The sequence below is a fragment of the Xiphias gladius genome, chromosome 21, assembly GCF_016859285.1.
Source record: "Xiphias gladius isolate SHS-SW01 ecotype Sanya breed wild chromosome 21, ASM1685928v1, whole genome shotgun sequence".
Taxonomy (NCBI): domain Eukaryota; kingdom Metazoa; phylum Chordata; class Actinopteri; order Istiophoriformes; family Xiphiidae; genus Xiphias; species Xiphias gladius.
In genome coordinates, this window is record NC_053420.1 from 13131298 (window position 1) to 13150626 (window position 19329).

General features: G+C 39.3%; 1 protein-coding gene across 2 annotated transcripts in view; it reads left to right on the top strand.

Annotated features, from left to right (window-relative positions):
* atp2b2 (ATPase plasma membrane Ca2+ transporting 2) overlaps positions 1 to 7395 on the top strand; it is a 69235-nt gene extending 61840 nt beyond the window's left edge. The window contains exons 18-23 of one of the 2 annotated variants that reach the window (XM_040116275.1): positions 170 to 383; positions 502 to 713; positions 828 to 935; positions 1100 to 1282; positions 3169 to 3261; positions 6534 to 7395. In XM_040116275.1, the coding sequence (XP_039972209.1) occupies positions 170 to 383; positions 502 to 713; positions 828 to 935; positions 1100 to 1282; positions 3169 to 3261; positions 6534 to 6845 (1122 nt within the window). In that variant the 3' untranslated portion in view covers positions 6846 to 7395. The remainder of the gene's footprint in view (positions 1 to 169; positions 384 to 501; positions 714 to 827; positions 936 to 1099; positions 1283 to 3168; positions 3262 to 6533) is intronic. The other variant, XM_040116274.1, reaches the window with a different exon arrangement.
* Positions 7396 to 19329: the final 11934 nt, after the last annotated feature.

Below are 19329 nucleotides of genomic sequence, written 5' to 3' on the forward strand. Positions count from 1 at the left end.
ATTGGAGTGCAATATGAAACAAGTAAAACAATGGCTTATTTTAGAAGCCAATGAAAAACAGGTGTGTTCAACAGGTAAAGTAGTTAAAGGATCGGTTGTTAGTTACTTTTCACTCCAGCTTGTTTTGAAGTTATTGACTCTTATTGCAGTTTCGTTTGCATTTCCCCAGGACTCCCCCCTGAAGGCAGTGCAGATGTTGTGGGTGAACCTGATCATGGATACTTTTGCATCCCTGGCTCTGGCAACAGAACCTCCCACAGAGTCTCTGCTGAAGAGGAAGCCATACGGTCGCAACAAGCCTCTCATCTCCAGCACCATGACAAAGAACATCTTCGGACACGGAGTCTATCAGCTCATCATCATCTTCACACTGCTCTTTGTTGGTATGGACTGTAATTTTGCTCTTCGGTTCACCAGAGATTCTGCACTTTACTGATGTGACATAACCTGGGTTCAAAATTGTGGAGAACAAGTTAATTGTCCGTTTTTATTCCCCTGTAGGCGAACAAATCTTTGACATTGACAGTGGCCGTAACGCACCCCTCCACTCTCCTCCATCTGAGCACTACACCATCATCTTCAACACCTTCGTCATGATGCAGCTCTTTAATGAGATAAATGCTCGAAAAATCCACGGAGAGAGGAACGTGTTTGATGGTATCTTCAGGAACCCCATCTTCTGCTCTATTGTTTTTGGCACCTTTGCTGTGCAGGTAGATTTTATTTTGATACTACTGAAAGATCATTTTTATGAATAATTCAATTTCCTTTTTCTGTCTGCATATTTTCATGGTGTTTGAGTCTGACTTGTGCTTTGCTTTATGTAGATTGTGATTGTGCAGTTTGGGGGGAAGCCATTCAGTTGTCAACCTCTGGACCTGGAAAAGTGGATGTGGTGTGTTTTCCTCGGGCTGGGAGAGCTTGTCTGGGGACAGGTAATGTGCAAACTAATCTGTTTCTCTGTCTTTAGTTGTTCCAGCTGTGCTTCTTTTCTTGCTTTCCTTCTAATTTACCATGGTTTATTCTCCCTCTGTGCATCTCTACTGTAAGCTTGTCACCTATCCTCTTGACCCAATCCTCTGTCTTCTCTTTGGGTTAGGTCATAGCCACCATACCCAATAGCAGGTTGCGCTTCCTGCGGAGGGCCGGCCAGTTAACTCAGAAAGATGAGTTACCAGAAGAAGACGTCAATGAAGAAAATGAGGAGATCGACCACGCAGAGAGGGAGCTGAGGAGAGGACAGATACTCTGGTTCAGAGGACTCAACCGCATTCAGACTCAGGTGAGTTCAGTCCTCACGTAGTGATTTGCAGTTTGATTTCACAGAAAGATTTAACTGGAAAAAAGACTATATGGAAACAGGGTTACACTCATATCATTACTTTATGATAAAATGTATGATTTTGTTTGTCCAATTAAGGAACAATAAACACCAACAATTTTAAATTTCATCTGTGATGCTTTCTGACATGCCTTTTTGTTTTACTGTCTGTCTTTGTCATGTAATCAGTTTCCAGTTGGAAGTTGCACCACCTCAGACTTTTCCCTACCCCCCGGAAGAAATGCTAGACTATGTTATATGTTGTACATGTTAGTCAGTAACAGACATAAAGTTATTTTATTTCAAGATGACTTATTTAGGTGCTCGAAGATGCATCTAAATCTCACTGGACTTGATGTGAGCACCAGCATGGACCTGTGGAAGATCACTGGTCAAACCTCTGAGTGAAATACAGCTGGAAATAGTCCCTGATATGTCCTCACTGTGACGAACTCTGCAGACCGCCATCACTGTGATAATCAAGATGGTTTTGCCTGTGTGTTGGATTTGGGTGTTCAGTTCATCTCACTGATGGTCCAGGGTGAAGCTATCCCACGACGTAGTATTGCTGACCAGCATCTTACAGAAGCAGCCACACAGGGCTAAGAGAGAATAGAAATATAGTTTCTTTTAGTATGAAAGGAAAACTACATTTTATTTCAACTCAGGTTTTTATTGTCAGAGCTTCAGCCATCAGTTGGATCAGATGCGATAACATTATAGTCACCAATTTACTGGCTGAGATTTCGATGCACCAGCATATTCAAATTTATTTGGAGGAGAAAAAGGAAGGCAAACTGTGCATTGTAACCATCCGTCACAGTTTACAAGCTGACTTCCTGGTTCAACTTTGACTTAGTACACTTGCTGTAGTTGTGCACTTATGGTTTACCATAATAAGGTGGTTTAAGTAATCTGGTTATCCTCATTTATAACCTGTCTAATTACCTGAGCAATTGGATTTGGAATTTCTTTTTCTTTTTTTTTGGCAATGTCACTGATTTCACAAGCAATGAAACCAATGGCTGGAGCCACAAAAATCAACTGTAAAATAAATTGTAGCTTTCCTTAATTCCTGAAGTAACATGATAAGAGATGCCACAAAACAACATACTTTGAGTCATGTAAATGGCTGCATTTGTATATTATAAAATCATAGATCAGTCTTTGAAAGGGTCGGATCACCCAAATTACCAAAAAATCAAATTTCTCACCTAACTCAAGTGGTTTCTGGCCTTGATGATTTTGGTTCTACTTGTTTTGAAGTTTTGAGGTATATTTGTCTGGGATTTCAAATTCCAGGAACCCCGGAACTGAGGTGCCTGTTGTTTTTGGTCCTCACAGCATTGAAAATTTACACCAAAATAATTCAGCACCAACACCGCTTTCCACAAACAGTGTCATTGTTACTCTTTGTAAGAGTACTGTGTATAGAGTAAGCAGGACATTGTTTCAGGAGAGAAATGTTGCTGTTGAATTTTTTGAGAAGTTTAAAAATTTTCAATGCTGTGAGCACCTGAAATGACATTTCATTTACAGTAACAGTGTAGAAGCAGAAATCTGAAAAACTGGGAAAAGTAAATCAATGTTTTATATATAATAGATGTTTTTCTTTTTCTTTCTTTTTGTAATCTGGGTGAACTGACCATTTAAATTAAATCCACCATTTCGTTGAGGGGATACTAAACTCTGACCTTTATCTGCCCCCCCTCCCATTGTGTCATGACTGAGACACTTTGTACTCCCTCTACCACCAAAGTCACCCAGCCAGTCAACCTGTGTTGCCATTTGCTCTGTGTCACTCTGAGCAGCCATTTGTCCTCTCCTGTCCTGCTCTCGTCCCACAGATTGAAGTAGTCAACACCTTCAAGAGTGGCACCTCCTTTCAGGGGGCGGGGGCTCTGAGACGGCAATCATCCACCACCAGCCAGACCCAGGATGTAACCAATGTTTCTAGTCCTAGTCACGTGTCCTTGTCCAATGCCCTTTCCTCTCCTACAAGCACTACTGCTGCTACTGCTCCTCCCACTACTGGCCGTGAGTCAGAACTCTGTCAGTCTGCTTCTCTTCTCTCTTTGCTTCAGGGTTGCCACCCTGTCATGAACAAAAAGTAACTTTTCTCCCCACATCTTCTGATTTATTATTCTTAAAATATATTACTCTGATGTTCTCCATTTGGGGTTGGCATCTCTGAAGATATGTCTTTTTTTCTTTCTTGCTATCTGCTTTTCTCATTTCCTCTCTTCTTCTGTCTTTTTGCTGTTCATACTGGATTTCAAATTCATCTTGATATCTCCTCCCATGCTTGGGTGTACTGTCCTCTCATTGGTGAATGTGTGTTTGTTTCCCCAGAGTGCTAGGAGCGCAGGACTAAGGGTGATACCCACGGCGTGACATTTCAGGTTGTGAGTTTGTCTCCCTCTGGTCATCCCCCATCCATCATCCCATCCTTCAATCCTCCTATTTCTATGTCTTGAAGGACATTAATGTGAACTAATTCCAATCAACTCACCAAGGGACTGGGTAAACATTCAAGTATAAGTTGCGTTGTTGTTTTATTCAATCTGTGAGTTTGCTACTAATGAGGCAAATCATACTGAATTGACCTCAAGCAAAATTTACAGGCTATTTTATGTATTCTGCAGCGGACACATCATCTGCAATGACTAGAAAACATAAAGGAAGCTACAGTATGTGGGGCAGTAATGTCTTTAAAGAACGCTACATTTGCCAAAATGCAAACTTTCAAACAAGTGTTGATTTTAATTGAAATGGGGATCCCCAATGGTGCAACAAAATCTACCCACAAGGAGATCTTCATCTTTTTTTCTCTCTCTCTCTCTCTCTCTCACACACACACACACACACTTTCACACTTTTCCTGTCTGGATTAATATTTATCTAATTAATGAAAATCAATGCTTAGGGTGTGTTGGACAGGAATGGAGGGGACTCAAGAAACACCACAGAGCAGTACTGTACCAATAATTCATCCCGTCTTGTCGCTTCATACTGTCAGTGTAGTTGACTGTCATGTTGCCATAGTTACGGACATAGATCCTCTACAGCATACGACGTAAATTCAACCCCCCACCCTTTTCTGACACCCCATCAGTGTTACTTGTCAGACATCCTGTCACATGCACTCATCCAGACAGGCTCCTCTTATTTTGTTTTTTTTTTCTGTTTTGTCTCCTTATGCCCTACTCTGCCACAGTTACTAGAGTATATACATTATTCCCATACTTTTGAACATTTAATATCTTTTTCAGCACCATTAACATATCATGTGGTAACAATACACTGGGGTGAATAACTTATTATTATTTAGTTATTATTTACAATAATAGAAGTGCAAAGTAGCATTTCTGTTAGCACAACTTCCCATGAAAAAGGGAAGAACTATAATGATATCATACTAGTAATTTTTGGATATTTTATAATTAGAAAGGCTTTGAGGCAGACTTGGATGCAATTTGGATTCAAAATATCTTAATATCCTAAAATAAAGTAGCCAAAATGATAAACGAGAAAAATATTTTGACATTTATATAAATAGATAAATTCGGGGTTTTAGCTTTTGAATTATTGGTTGGACAAAATAAGCAATTTGAAGATGTCACCCTTAGAATCAGGAATTTGTGATGAGCATTTTTCACATTTTTCAGGCATTTTATAGACTAAACTTACTCCACATTAAAAATAATCCTTAGCTGCAGACCTAAATATATGTTTCTGCTGATACATTTTGCATCGGTAGTCTAGAATAACTTTTAAAGACTTTGGAGATTTAACATTTTTCCTGACATGTCAGTATTTTTTAGAACAGGTATTTCAGTAGCGTTGGGATTAAACATTGCTATAATGAATGACGGTATATTTTTATGGTTTCAGCTGACAAAAAGCCTTAGAAATTTGATGGGATTTACACAGAATAACCCTGCAGAAATAATGTTACGATGTCAACAGGAACATTATCAATACAACCACGATGACCTGATACCCATTTTGTATCTTATGTATATACCCCAGATTGCAGATGATTCAATTTCCTGTAAAAACATAAAATAAAATACTTTTTTCAAATAATTCCTACATATCCTAAACTCAAACACGATATTGTACTCGCAGACAGGATTTGATAAACAACCCTGCCGTAACCTACTACCTAAAAAAATTGTTTAGTCTCACTGAAGAGTCACATATTTATTTGGGGCCTATACTTGAGTGTTCACTTAGATGTGCATGGAGTTGAGAACATGCTTTGACGGTCAGACCTCTGATAATAAAACTATTATTTTCATTATTCATGCTCATGTGTTTTGTGTCAGCAGTCTGTGTGCCGGTGTCCACTTCCTCACCATTCTGTTGTCTTGTTGCATGTAATTTGTGTTTACCTCTTGTTTACTTCCCGTGTTCATAATATCTTAACCTGCTGTGTTTGCTCGTTGTCTAAATGCCACCTTTTTTTTAATGACGTGTTGTTTTGTTGTGAGTTTTACACTTCAGTGCTCATTTTGAACCAATCTCCTCATGCAGACTTGACTCTCTCCATTGCCCTGTTTGGGACCATGCTTTACCCACCCTGTGCTATATTTGTATGTTTGCGTGTACCATTCCGAGTCTGTGTGGATATTGTCCCAGACAGTGCTCTGGTACCTCCAGAAGTTTTTTAAACCACCTGATTGGATCTTTCAGATCTAACCTCCTTCCTTCTTACTGACCTCGTCCACCAGATTTCTTCGAACTTGCATGTGATATTCTCCTTTAATTTTTTTCTGTGAGCATTCCATTTATTAACGTGGCTTGTTTCTAGGTATACAGCACATTGGACTAAAGCGTATACTTACAACGAGCGTTTGTGTTGCTTTGTATTTGTTTTTCTTGAAATGTATGATTTTGTTACATTTTGTTCTTATTCTTTTCCTCACGGTTTTCCTTAGTGCACGCCAAAAGTGAGTGACTTGTGAACTGTAGTTATCTTGTGAAAGCAGAACACAGACTGCAGTTGCCTTCTCTCTTGCTGCTCCTTCACCTTCTCCTCCTTATCCGCCTGTTTATCCTCAAATGAGAGGTTCCCTCCTTCCCTTTTGTCCCTTCTCTCTTCCACTTCCCTCTTCTCTCTCATCCCAAGGGTCCCTCCAAACCTTCCATTTCATCTCTGGGCTCACCTCTCATCGTTTTCCCTCTCTTTCCTCCCTTTTTATGACAGATCCGCGTTGTGAATGCATTCCGTAGCTCCCTCTATGAAGGCCTGGAAAAACCAGACTCCAGAACATCCATCCACAACTTCATGACACACCCCGAGTTTAGGATAGAAGACTCCACACCCAACATCCCCCTCATCGATGACACAGACGATGATTCTGCTCGGAAGAAGAGGAAGTACTCCAGCCAGCCCTCGTCCCCCAACAAGAACAACAACGCCATCGACAGTGGCATTAATCTCACCATCGACACCAGTAAATCAGCCGCTTCCTCCAGCCCCGCCAGCCCTCTGCACAGCTTGGAGACCAGCCTCTAACCCTGATCCTGACCTCAGCTCTAACCTCTAACCTCCTTTCCTTGCAGTCTGGGTGTGCCTCCTTCAATGCCCTCCAGACCTTTAACTACAACCTTACACCTTGTCAGGCCCAAAATTTCACCCAGTCCAGCTCAATTCTTATCCTCCAGCCCCTCAAACACCGATTTACCACCCACACCGGACAGGTCCTGTGGCGACATGTCCATCTTTCCCCCTTTAAACTTGAGCTCTTAAAGCTCTCCGCTCCTCTCGAAATGGAGAAAATCTAAACTAATATGGCAAGGTTAAAAGAAAAACAATCTTAACATACAATCAAAAAAGCGCAACAAAGCCACAAAATCTGCACAGCCATCCTGCTTTTATTGGTTGTATGTGTACTGTGGCAGCAGTGGTGGTGTGTATGACTATATGCGTGTTAGCATGTACTGTATAAGCGTGCCGCTGACTGCACATATGTAGGAACTGTGTCTTTAGTGACACCGGGATGAGGACAATAAGGAGGGAGACACTGCTGAGGTGTGAAAACCACGAAACAGAACAGACTTTAAAACTCCCCTTACAATCCCTCACCTCAACAATAACATTGTCAATACTGATAATAGTTTAAATTAAATTGAAAAACATTGTTATTATTCTGATTCTCATTCTGATTATTATTGTTATTATTATTGTTGCTCCTGCATGAATGTACATTACCCAAGTTTTATTTAAAAGGGTTTTAATTTTATTGGAGTTCTTTTGTTCTGGTGGGCTAGGCCTCGCGGAAAACTACTATTTTAAACACAGCTTCTCTTAGTTCCTGGCCTGCAAAGTTCCCTCCTCTGTGTGGCATGAACATGTACCTGAGTGTAAAAATTTATTTCATCCATAAACAGAAATGTGTAACGAGGTGGTAGGGCTCAACTTGCACAGTAGTTTTGCACCTGTCGGAAAAGAGGAACACAAATTAATGATGATGATAGCATTTATGGGATATATTCTATAAATATTAACACATATAAATATATTTAGAGAGAGTTTATCTTTGTTTGTCGGCATGTTGCCTTGTTCCTGCTTCAATGGCTCGAAATACTTTGACTTATTTATGTCTTAAAGAGAATGTAATTTGTTTACAACCTCGTAGAGATAAACTTCCTGGTTTCTAGAAAGAGGGAGGCGCAGGTGAAGCTCACAAGGACCAGAGCTGTGTTGGTGTGTTATTACTGAAAAACCGTGTGCTGGAATTTGCCTGCTATCTTGTCAAATATTGTAGATATTTTTAGAGAATTAACAAACAAAAAGAAACCAAAATAGAATGGGATACGTAGTTAATGTGGAATCTTAGTATTACTCTATATGATTGTTGGGATCAAGATGGAGTGGCTTGCCTTTGGTTTTTCTAAACAGAGGCCTCCTTTTTGTGACAGAGGGGGAATATTTAAAATTTTTTTTTTTTTCACTACTTCTTCTTCTCTTTTTTTTTTATTGTGTTTTTTTTCTTTCTGTGCTTCAGTGCTGGCCTGGGCTCAGGGCTCTAGTCAAACGCTGATATCAGGACCTTTACAGTGAACTGTCTTCTAGATAAACCTGCTTGTTCAAAGGACTTGATGTTTTAAAAATATGTGTGACCATCAAAAGGCTGCAATCAAGTCATATTAGAAATTTACAAAGTTATATTTGGCTTATCTGTACCGCACGGAAATCAGATTTTTTTTTTTTTTTAATTTGACATATATTGTGCTGTTTATTTTTTATTTAATTTTGATTCATTTTGGTTTAAAAGAGTTTTGTTTTTCCTCTAGCAGAGAGACACCCACAGCCGCACAAAGCTGTTGGCATTTTTAACATCTCAAAAAAAAGGAAAAACTGACAAAAAAAAAACAAAACAAATTACAACAAAGATTGAATGTTGCTTTGACTTTTTTTCTATATATAAAAAAGACGATCCTTTTCTGCACTATCTGGTTATGAATGAAAACTTCTGTGGTGTAATTCTAGATGTGCTTTTGTGTGTTTTAACCAAGCTTGTCTTCCTGCCGTCACAGAATATACAGTACTCTAGCATCTCAACTGTACTCACTAGTTGTGAACTATTTATTGTGCTTTGACCAATCAGACATTACCAGTGAGAAGTTTCATACAGAAGGCACATTTACCCAGTCTTATTGCACTCAGAAGGACAAGGCCACTTAACTAGCCTGTACTATTGTTATTTCTATTACTAACCGAAGTCATAGGCAAGCATGACGTGATAGGCTCATTATGCAACTTGAAAAAATTGACAATTTTTCTACTTTAAAAAAAGAAATCCTATACACTACTACAGTATGTACAATCATTTATCTGAGCAGTTCTATCCTTTTTCTTTTTTTATATCCTCCTCCTCTGTCATTTCCCAGTCGATCCGTCCATCTGGAGAGGGTGCACAAGCTTTACCAGTCAGCTCAGGCGTGTTGAAAAAGTAACATGGACCATTTGAATAAAAATCAGTCTTATTTAAGTTGGAAAAAAAAACCACTCTGGATTCTGATATTCTACTTAGAAGCTCGATTTATTTTGTTTCCTTTCCAATGTTTTAACTTGACAATTTATTTGTTTATTTGTCTGTAAAAAAATTTAAAACAATAAACAAAACAAAAAAAAATATTACAACAGCAACAACAGCATTTTCAATTAAAACAAAAAAGACTTAAGCCAACATTCGTAAACCACTTTTACATCCAGGAGGACATTCAGCTTTAAGAGGATGCAAAGACATGGAGTTTAAAAATAATCTTTGTAAATACAGCAATGAGTCCACTGAGGACAGAGACTCCATGCAGACTGGTCTGAAAACATGAACTCTTCCTGACTACGTCTACCATCATGCACCACAACGAGTCATACTGCCGACACAGCTGTTTGGCTGTATGTAATCAATCACTGCTCCTGTCAGAAACACTTCAAAACATCGTGATTACATCCAAATGAAAACATGTGTTGTAACAACCAATAATTATGTTGATGATGACGACGATGACGACGACAATGATGATGATGATGATGATGATGATGATGATGATGCTGATGATGATAATGATAATGATGATATCAATGATACTTCTTGCAATATACTCTCACCTGCCTCGATGTACTGTATTTAGCAGCATGCAGTTTGTGGAACAAAGAAAAAGAGAAATGCCAACAGATAACTTTTTGGCATACCATTTATGGGTAAGTGATTTAAGTGTTCATCTTGTTTTTATGATATTTTTTTTATCTATACAATAATTGTAAATAAAGAACTCAATGTCTTTGTTCATTTAATACTATGCAAAAAGTCATGCTTTTCTGATTGTTACCCACCCTTAATCCTAGAGTGTGTTGCTGGAATGTTTATGGTCTCAAAAGTCAGTAAAAACAATGTGATGTAAATTATTTTCTAGCCTAAGGAAAAAGTTAAATGATGATGAAAATTATTATTATGATACCTTGAGGAGGATGATAATAATAATGGTGGTGACAGTGATGATGATGATGATGATGATACTGATGATGATGATAATGATGATGATGAACTGTGACTCTTGCTGCTTGACTGTCCCATTTACCACACTCCTGACAGGAGCACAAGTGAAAAACATAATAAAAACAAAAAAAATGAAAAATCACTAAATAAATCTCCCAGAGCAGCATGACCCAGCATGGTGTGTCCTGGCCCCGTGTGACATGTCCTGTTCTGATTCGTTGTGCTTCACCAGCCACTTTGACTCGGATTGTTTTCCCATTTTTTACTTACTTGTTTTAAAAGGTTCTGCTCATAGCTAATGATTTTGGGTTTCACTTTAACTGTGAAAAGATGCTCTTCATGTACTACACCTTAAACCGAAGGGTCCCAACCTTTTTGCCTTGTGACCCCTCAAAATGAGGCAATATTGGGGTATCCTGGTGGCCAGGAGTTTTATGCCAATGAACGTGTACAGTAATTGCAGCATCCCTGCGGCTGTGGACATTTGTCATTCACCATCTCTCTCCCTCCTCTTCTCTCCGTCACTACTGTTCAATACAGGCATAAAAAAAGCTTTCAAAAAAGAAGCAGCAATGCCTCTTTACATTGAATTCCAGCAAAGAGTGATTATGAGATTGTTGTTGATTCTTTTTTAGAGGCCTGATGAGGTAATACTGCAGTTTTTCGTAAGAAACAATAGATACAAGACTACAGCCAGAGGCTCTGTGAGGCTGTAGGCACAATGGTGCTCTGAGGTAAACACTAACATGCTGATTTTTAGCACGGTGTAGATGATGTGTAGCTAATGTTAACCCTGCTCACCATCTTACTTTAGCATGTAAGCAGGCTAACATTTACTGACTGGCTCTAATCACAAAGTACAGCTGAGGCTGATGGGAATGTCACTAGTTTTGCAGCTTATGCAGATGATGGCACTAGATGAAAAGTTTGAGGGATCACCAAAGTTATTACAGTTCATTCTGAGGGGGACATTAATGTCTTTACCAAAATTTCAGGGCCATCCATTCAGCATTTTTTGACACATTTCATTCTAAACAACAAATGTAAACTTCAAAGTGTTAGTAGAGAAAAAGCCAGAAGATCACCAAAGTCATTAGATTTCATCATCTGGGGACCAATGAATGTCACAGCAACCCATCCAATAGTTGTTGAGATATTTCAGCAAAAAAAAAAAAAAAAAAAGACTTTTTTGCTCCTTTTCTTCTTAATAATTCCTCTGATGTATCTAATTAATTTATATTTTAAACCTTTCTTTATCTGTGGAAGATTTTCTGATAGCAACACTTCTTTTTTCAGGAATGTCCTTTTCACATTTGGCTCAGTTGCACATATTCACACCTAAAAGCCTAGTCTGATGTGTGGCCACTGGGCAGCATCACTTTGCTCAAGGGCATCACAGCAGTGGCAATGAGAGAGGGGCAAGCATTTGTCTTTCTGATTTATTTAAACGATTCTTCTCATAAGTTGCCGTTAGCATGCTGCACATCTTGCCATACAGTATCGATTCAATTGAAGGTGACAAGACCATTACAGTCCTGAAGTTGTTACATACTACACTGTTTGTCATACACTATGTCTCCGAGTTTCTCTGAGACTTTTAAGAGCCGTAGTTGGGTCGAATAAATCAACATGCTAAATGTCTCTCCATGAGTTAACATTGCTGTTGCCTGCAGCAGGCTAAAGTAGCTTTGTGCAGGATTGATCCCATCCAGTTAAGATGGGGAGGGGGAGACGGTGTCCTAAGAACCACACACGGTAGCGCCAACTTCATCTTTCCATTTGATTTAAAATGCAACTATGTCCTGCCACTATCAGTATGATACTGGTATGATTTAGACCCTGCTGTTGAGCATCATTTAAAAGGAGAAGCACTGCACCAATCCGCTAAGCATGTTGAGGCGACTGTATGAGGACAAGATGGAGGAAAACTGCGACACACTGGTGCCAAATATCAGTGCACTTTTTTATTGATCTATTTTTGTTGTTTTTGTTAATCAGTCACTCTTCCTGCAGTAGTGAATAGTTTAGTTGGACATAATTATTAAATGGTGTAGGTGATAAAAGGGGTTTGTTGTAAGGTCATAGAGGAAGATTTATCTCTAAGTCCACTGGAGGGCAGCATTTTACCAGAGATAAATACACCATTGTGCCCCTGTTCAGCGATGTAAAGATCCCTGGAAAGTGTCTCTTCAGCATCAGCACCTTAAGATTCTTGTGAGTGGTACAAAGGAAACAGAAGAGGAAGTGGGATAAGAAATCCTGAACACTGTCAACTCATTTGTCTTTTTTTTTTTTTCTTTATTACGGTTTTATCGTTTCAGTCTCCAGAACTTGATTAGGTCGAACATCAGTGTTGCTCAAGACAAAAATTGGCAAGATTTGTACAGGACTTCCCACATTAGTCTCTGAAATATAATAACTTTGGTATGAGACAGGGTGAAACTGTCCTGATTTAATTACCCCTCAGTGCTTATCTGAGGTTATGTTCAGAGCCTTACACACAATTTCAAATGATCAAATAATTGATTTTTTGGCAACTTTGTGAAATCACAACAAGCTGTAAGCACCGTCATATTATCACCTCATAAAATTACTATGGCAAACGTCAACAAACATCTACTTATTTACACAACCAGCAGACACAGAGCAAAATCAGCAAGTCCAATATTCACTCTGCATTCAACTCTATTCTGGTTTCGCCCAACTCCTGAGGGACATATATGTCTTTTTAGTTGCTAAATGCTCCAATATGTTCACCAGTTAATTTCTAACTTTGTCTGTCAGCTGCCTGGGTGCTGGACAGGCAGCATAATGTGAGGTTCTAGAGCTTTTTCACAGAAAACCGCTGCCTGATGCTGCTGAAAATGACGTAGATGAGAGCGCTGAGACTGAACCTAAACAGTCAAGTTGAGGCCAGAAAACCAAAACAAGGAGCTGAAAGATGCTAAAACGCTTCATGGAGCTGAGGAGAACTGCAGAGAGAGGTGATGTATCTTTGTGCTTACAAAATTCAAATGACGGTTCCTGGTGTCTCTAATGTCTTCCAATTGAAAAAAAAACAAAAATGTCTCCCAAAAATAATAATAGCATTGCTACTAGAAAAGAAGCCTTAAAATGTGGGCATTGATCTTTAGGAACAGTTAATGGTAAACCATGACCAAAACATAATTATAGATAAATATTCATTTACAGCGTATAGGCCAGATAAATCATGTCTATTTAGTTTTTTCATTGTGTGCATTAGACACTCATAAAAAAGCGAACACAAAGTTGAGAAACGACATAAACAGGAATAAAAGGTCTGGATCAATGACACATATTAGTTTTCAAATGAAAGGTACTGTATGCTTGATAATTTGTGATCGAGGTCGGAAATACCATGATAAAGATGCAGACCATTTATCTGCAGAGCCATCAGTGCAGAATGAGATGCGGATCATTAAGTGGCCGCCAGCTGGTTAAACACACAGTGAGCAGAAATAGATTCAGGCTCAGAACATCGTTAATGAGGCAGGGAAAACAGGGTCAGCGTGCAATGATAATGAATGGTGTTTGCCTGCAGGTCGATACCTGGCTATGACTGTCACTTCACAGGAATAAGGACCCTCACCACCAATAGGTATGAACTGGAGCTGTATATAAATGTTTTTGTTCTTCCTGAAAAGTCTTTTGGATAATGTTACATCTTCACTTATATATACAGATGTAAACTTTTACAAGAAACAGCACATATAATGCCACAGGTTCAGTGCACTACAACCCATTTTTTAGCCTACATTTGTTTACATTTTGGAAAATTAAGTAGGCTTAATTAGTTATTAGCGGTTCCTGGTTGCAGTGTATCCATGGATGTACAGACAACTAGCACTGGATTACTGTGATACTGAAGAAAACTTAAAAACCTGATGATTTTCAGGCAAGTGTTTTAGTTATAAGAAGCATCTTTTCTATTACTTCTAAGCAGGTGTGGATGTTGTACATCAAAGGTAATGAGTCCCACGGAATCTAAACATACACTCACTGAACATTTTACCAGACTAATGCTGGGTAGTTGCTACCTATGGTCTCAAAACAGTGTCACTTCTTCGTGGCATTGATTCCACAAGATGTTGGAAACTTTCCTTTGAGGATCTGGTCCATGTTGACATGATTGTATCACATAATTTCTGGAGATTTCTCAGCTGCACATTCATGCTGCCAATCTCCTGTTCTACCACATCCCAAAGGTGTTGTACTGGATTCAGGTCTGGTGACTGGGGGGGGCACTGAAGATCACTGAACTCATTTTGATGTTCATGAAACAAGTCTGAGACCACTTTTGTTTTGTGACATGGTGCATTATCATGCCGGAAGTATCCATTAGAAGATGATAAACTGTGGTCATATAGGGATGCACATAGTCAGCAGCGATATTCAGATGTGACATTCAAACCATGATTGTCTGATATTAAGGGGCTAAAAGTGTGCCAAGAAAACATTCCCCACACCACCACCACCACCACCACCACTAGCCTGGACTGTTGACATAAGACATGTTGGGTCCGTGGATTCATGCTTTTGATGCCAGATTCTGACCCTACCATCTGCTGCCTCAACAGAAATCCAGATTCATCAGACCAGGCTATGTTTTTCCATTCTTCAACTGTCCAGTTTTGGTGAGCCTGTGTCCACTGCAGCCTCAGATTTATGTTCTTGGCTGACAGGAGTGGAACCTATGTGGTCTCCCGCTGTTGTAGTCCATCCGCCTCAAGGTTCGACATGTTTTTCATTCTGAGATGTTATTCTGCTCACCACACTTGTAAAGAGTGTTTATCTGAGTTACCGTAGCCTTTCTGTCAGCTCCAACCAGTCTGGCCATTCTCCTCTGACTTCTCTCATCAACAAGGCGTTTCCATCTGCGGAACTGCTGCTCACTGGATGTTTTTAGTTTTTCACAGCACTCTGAGTAAAAACTCTAGAGACTGTTGCTCATGAAAATCCCAGGAGATTAGCAGTTTCAGAATCTCTCAAACCAGCCCGTCTGACATCAACAATCATGCCAAGGTCAAAGTCACTGAGGTCACATTTTATTTCCCCATTTTGATGTTTGATGTGAACAGAAACTGAAGACTTGACCTGTATCTGCATGACTTTACGCATTGCACTGCTGCCACATGATTGGCTGATTGGATAACTGCGTTAATAAGCAGGTGGACAGGTGTTCCTAATAAAGTGCTCAGTGAGTGTATTTCTACTTTTACCCCACTACAAAGGAGGTGTATTGGATTCTTTTTGTGGTGCTCACGGCGTTAACAAATTACATTTAAAAGAATCATAATGTCTTTCCAGAAACAATGTCCTGGTTATTCTGGATAATCCCCAGGCACTACTTGCTGGTGTAACAGTCCCTATGAAAACTGTTTTCCCAGTGTTCAGTGAATAAACTGGAGTGAAGAGATTTTGGGAGTTTTTTGTTGAAATTTTCAGTGCTGAGAGGAGGTAGAAAATTTAGAGATATCTCAAAACCTGGGCACTGAAGCAAGACGATCTTCATGGCTCCAATAGACATGAGGAAATGTACTCTACAACTGTAGCTAATGCTTCATTTTACAGGTCTGTGATTTCGTAACAATTTTGTAGGACATTTCGTGGAAAAAACAATTTAATTGGGTAATAATTTGAGGGAAAAATAGGAGGGTATTTGAAAGAAAAAGTCCAACTAGCCCAAGGAAATATGCTTTAATCATTGTTGAAAACTTCATTCTTCTTCTGTTTTGAATCATGTACTTCTCTATAGACAATTTTTTGTGGGTCCAGCTGATTTGCTGTCCTCTAACGGCAATTAATTAATTAGAAGTGTACTATATCTTTCCAAGAAACTCTAAGAAAACTATTAAGAAATAACAGACTCATAAAATAAAACATTACCATGTTTGTTTGTTTGTTTGTTTGTTTTTCTAATTTGGGAGACCTTTAAACTAGCTATGTAAGATGTGTAGAAGCAGACACTTACCTACAGCATATAAAAACATTACTAAAATAGATGTTAGTGCTGCAACATAAATTCTGTCTCAAACATTCGCAGCGAGCTTTAGAGCGGGAGAAGAGATGTCACTACTTTAGCATTAACCCTGTGTTAGCCTTAGCGTTAGCCTGGTAGTGTGTGTGATGGCATCAGCATGCGCGGCTGTGTCTGCTGGGGTGCCACAGCCTGTGAATATAGAGTGGGCTCCCACAGCTCAGAAGATTAGCGTCCGAGTGCATTCAAGTCCATGTGCGAGGGCCGATTTCCAGGAAGAATAGCCCTTTATTGGGCCCCAAGTTGAATCCTGCTGCTTCCCTTTGGCCCAATAGAAGGCTGCAGTAACTGACAGTCCTTTACAATCAGCCAACACTGGTGGAGGTTTTGTGGCTCTCATTCTTTATTTTTTCCCTCTTTTTCTCCAAAAGGATTGATTTTGAAATTACTCTTTCTCTGCCCAGTGCATGTATGGGTTGGTATATTTGTGTGCAATCGTCCGTATATGTGCGTTCATGTGTGTGAGTGTTTGTGTGTTTGCACGCATATACACACAAACAAAGACACACACACACACACACACACACACACACACACACACACACACACACACACACACACACACACACACACACACACACACGTGCACATGTTTGAATGCCAGTCTTGGCAATTGTCTTAATGGGATAAGGGGAGACTATGGTTCCTGTTGGGGGGATGGGACTGTGGGAATGACATGGGAAAACACACACGTTGCATTCATGGCACTAACCGCAAAGTTGTCAGTTGATTCAAAGCAAAGGTGATATGTGGTGACTTTTTATGTCCCAAATACACCTCAGGGCTTTAAATACTCTGCACGCTGGCCAAAAAAGATATGACATACCTTTCAGCAGGACTAATACTTTTTTTTGCAAAACAACCACAGTCCAAAAAAAAACCAAAAAACGGTAGTGACTCATGCTCAGTGTTGACGTGCATTCACAGCTGTGAACTTTTAGATCTTTTTATTGATGTTGATTATTTCCCACAGTGCAAAAGTAGCAAGGGTCATTTAAGGAGAATGAAAGAAGTGACAGTATAGATTACTGAGAGAGAGGACGGTGATGCAATAAAGAATTCTGCCCAGTAGGGGTCATCTGTCGCCTTCATGCTAAGAAACCTGCTTTTTCAATTGTTCCCCACTTGCAACCCATTGTGCATATAAGTTGTGTGCAGTTGTACTGATGACTGATTTTTTTTCATTTGAAGCCGTAAGCGAGGAAACTGTCCAGTATTTCTCAAGAAAATAGCCACAAATTTGAGGAAAGTCAGAAGAAATAAAGTTAATCTTATCTAACAAAAAGCTGTCTGTGATGAAACCAGACCAGTGACAGCATCGACAGGGAAGGGGTCAAAGGTCATTAACCAAGATTCAGTGGCTGTCCAGAGAGAAATTGGAAAGGCCAATCACATCTGACATCAGAGACCATTCTTGAAATTATGTTTATATATCAGAAAATAGTTATTTGTGGTGACAACGTAATCGTTGGGTGGATTATGTTCAGAGGCTTTTTTAAAAATGAACGATGCTCTACATTTATGAACTGCACTGGTGTCATCAGGAGGCGGCTGAGATGGATGACAGATGTACAAAGTGCCAAACTGTTACTTTTAGGCAACAAAAGCACTTTGGTTTCGGTTTGGGAAACATAGTGATTTTGGGTTTAATGTAAATAAACACATCGTGTCTGAAGTCACTGAGAACTTTTTCTGTATTAAACCAGACCACAACCTTTACGTAACCATAACAACTTACTGAGTGCCTAAACGTTACCATAAAAAAGATAAATAATGCTCTAGTCACTACAAGTGGATCTTCATGATCGGACATTTTGGTGGAAAAAATAAAATGCCTGCGAACTTTTTACTGATACATTCAGCATCAATGTATTCGCGACTTGCTAAATGCGTAAATTTACAAGTCTTCATTATGTTAATACAAAAAGTAATCCCGTTGCAATTACATTTCCTTCTAATGTACTTGTTGTAGTTGTATATAAACAGAATTTCTTGGGGACAGGGACAGAAAGTACTCTCTCCCTCCATATACGACCAACTAAACCATTTCCATTACAACTGAGCAACTGCATCTGCTCATAACGGGCAAAATGCCCGCTTTAAACCAAACTGTCTGTGAACACATGTGAACAATTCTTATTCAGTAAAATTTTCCTAGAACTCAAAGTGCCATCTTTAATTTCCTTTTTATTCTGACCAACAACCCAAACCAAAACAGAGAAAAGCAAATCTTCACATTTGAGAAGCTTGAATCAGGAAATGTTTTTGATTTTGCCTTAACTGTAGCAGTATAAGATAAGACCAATAGATGGATAGTCGGAGCAGACTGATTAATTTGTCACTGGCTTTCAAATCTGTTACAAATCAAAAATAAAACCGTGATTTAAAAAACGTGATTCGTAACACCTTTGGAGGCCATGGACGCACGATGTTGTCCTGCCAATAGGGTATCAGAGCTGAAAATGCTTGTAGGTGTTGTTCTGGAGGGCAGTCATTAACAATGTTTTTTGCTGCTTAATTTGGAGGACTTGTTGATTTGAACACTATCCTGTTGTTACGCAAACATTTTTGTCGGCTAATAAATGTCATTTCATTTCAACCAAACATTCCAGCAACTGATTTCACCAGTTAAATCATATTTCCAACCGGACTGGGAGGAATTCATCAGTGAAAAAGCAGTGAAATGCTGATTGAAATGGAAGCCTCTTGGGTTTGAATGACAGATGATTTAAACAGCAGTGGTATAAAAAATATCTTCAGGGAGTTTCTTTTCTCAGCTCTTAGTGATAAAACTCATGGAGTCCAATTTGTCCCCCTGAAATACCTGAAATAGGGTGCATACACAGTTATAAACCACATACCCATACACAAGCATGTTGGCTTACTTGCTCTCTTTCTGTCTCTCACACCCAGAGACACAGTCAGACCCAATTCTCTGG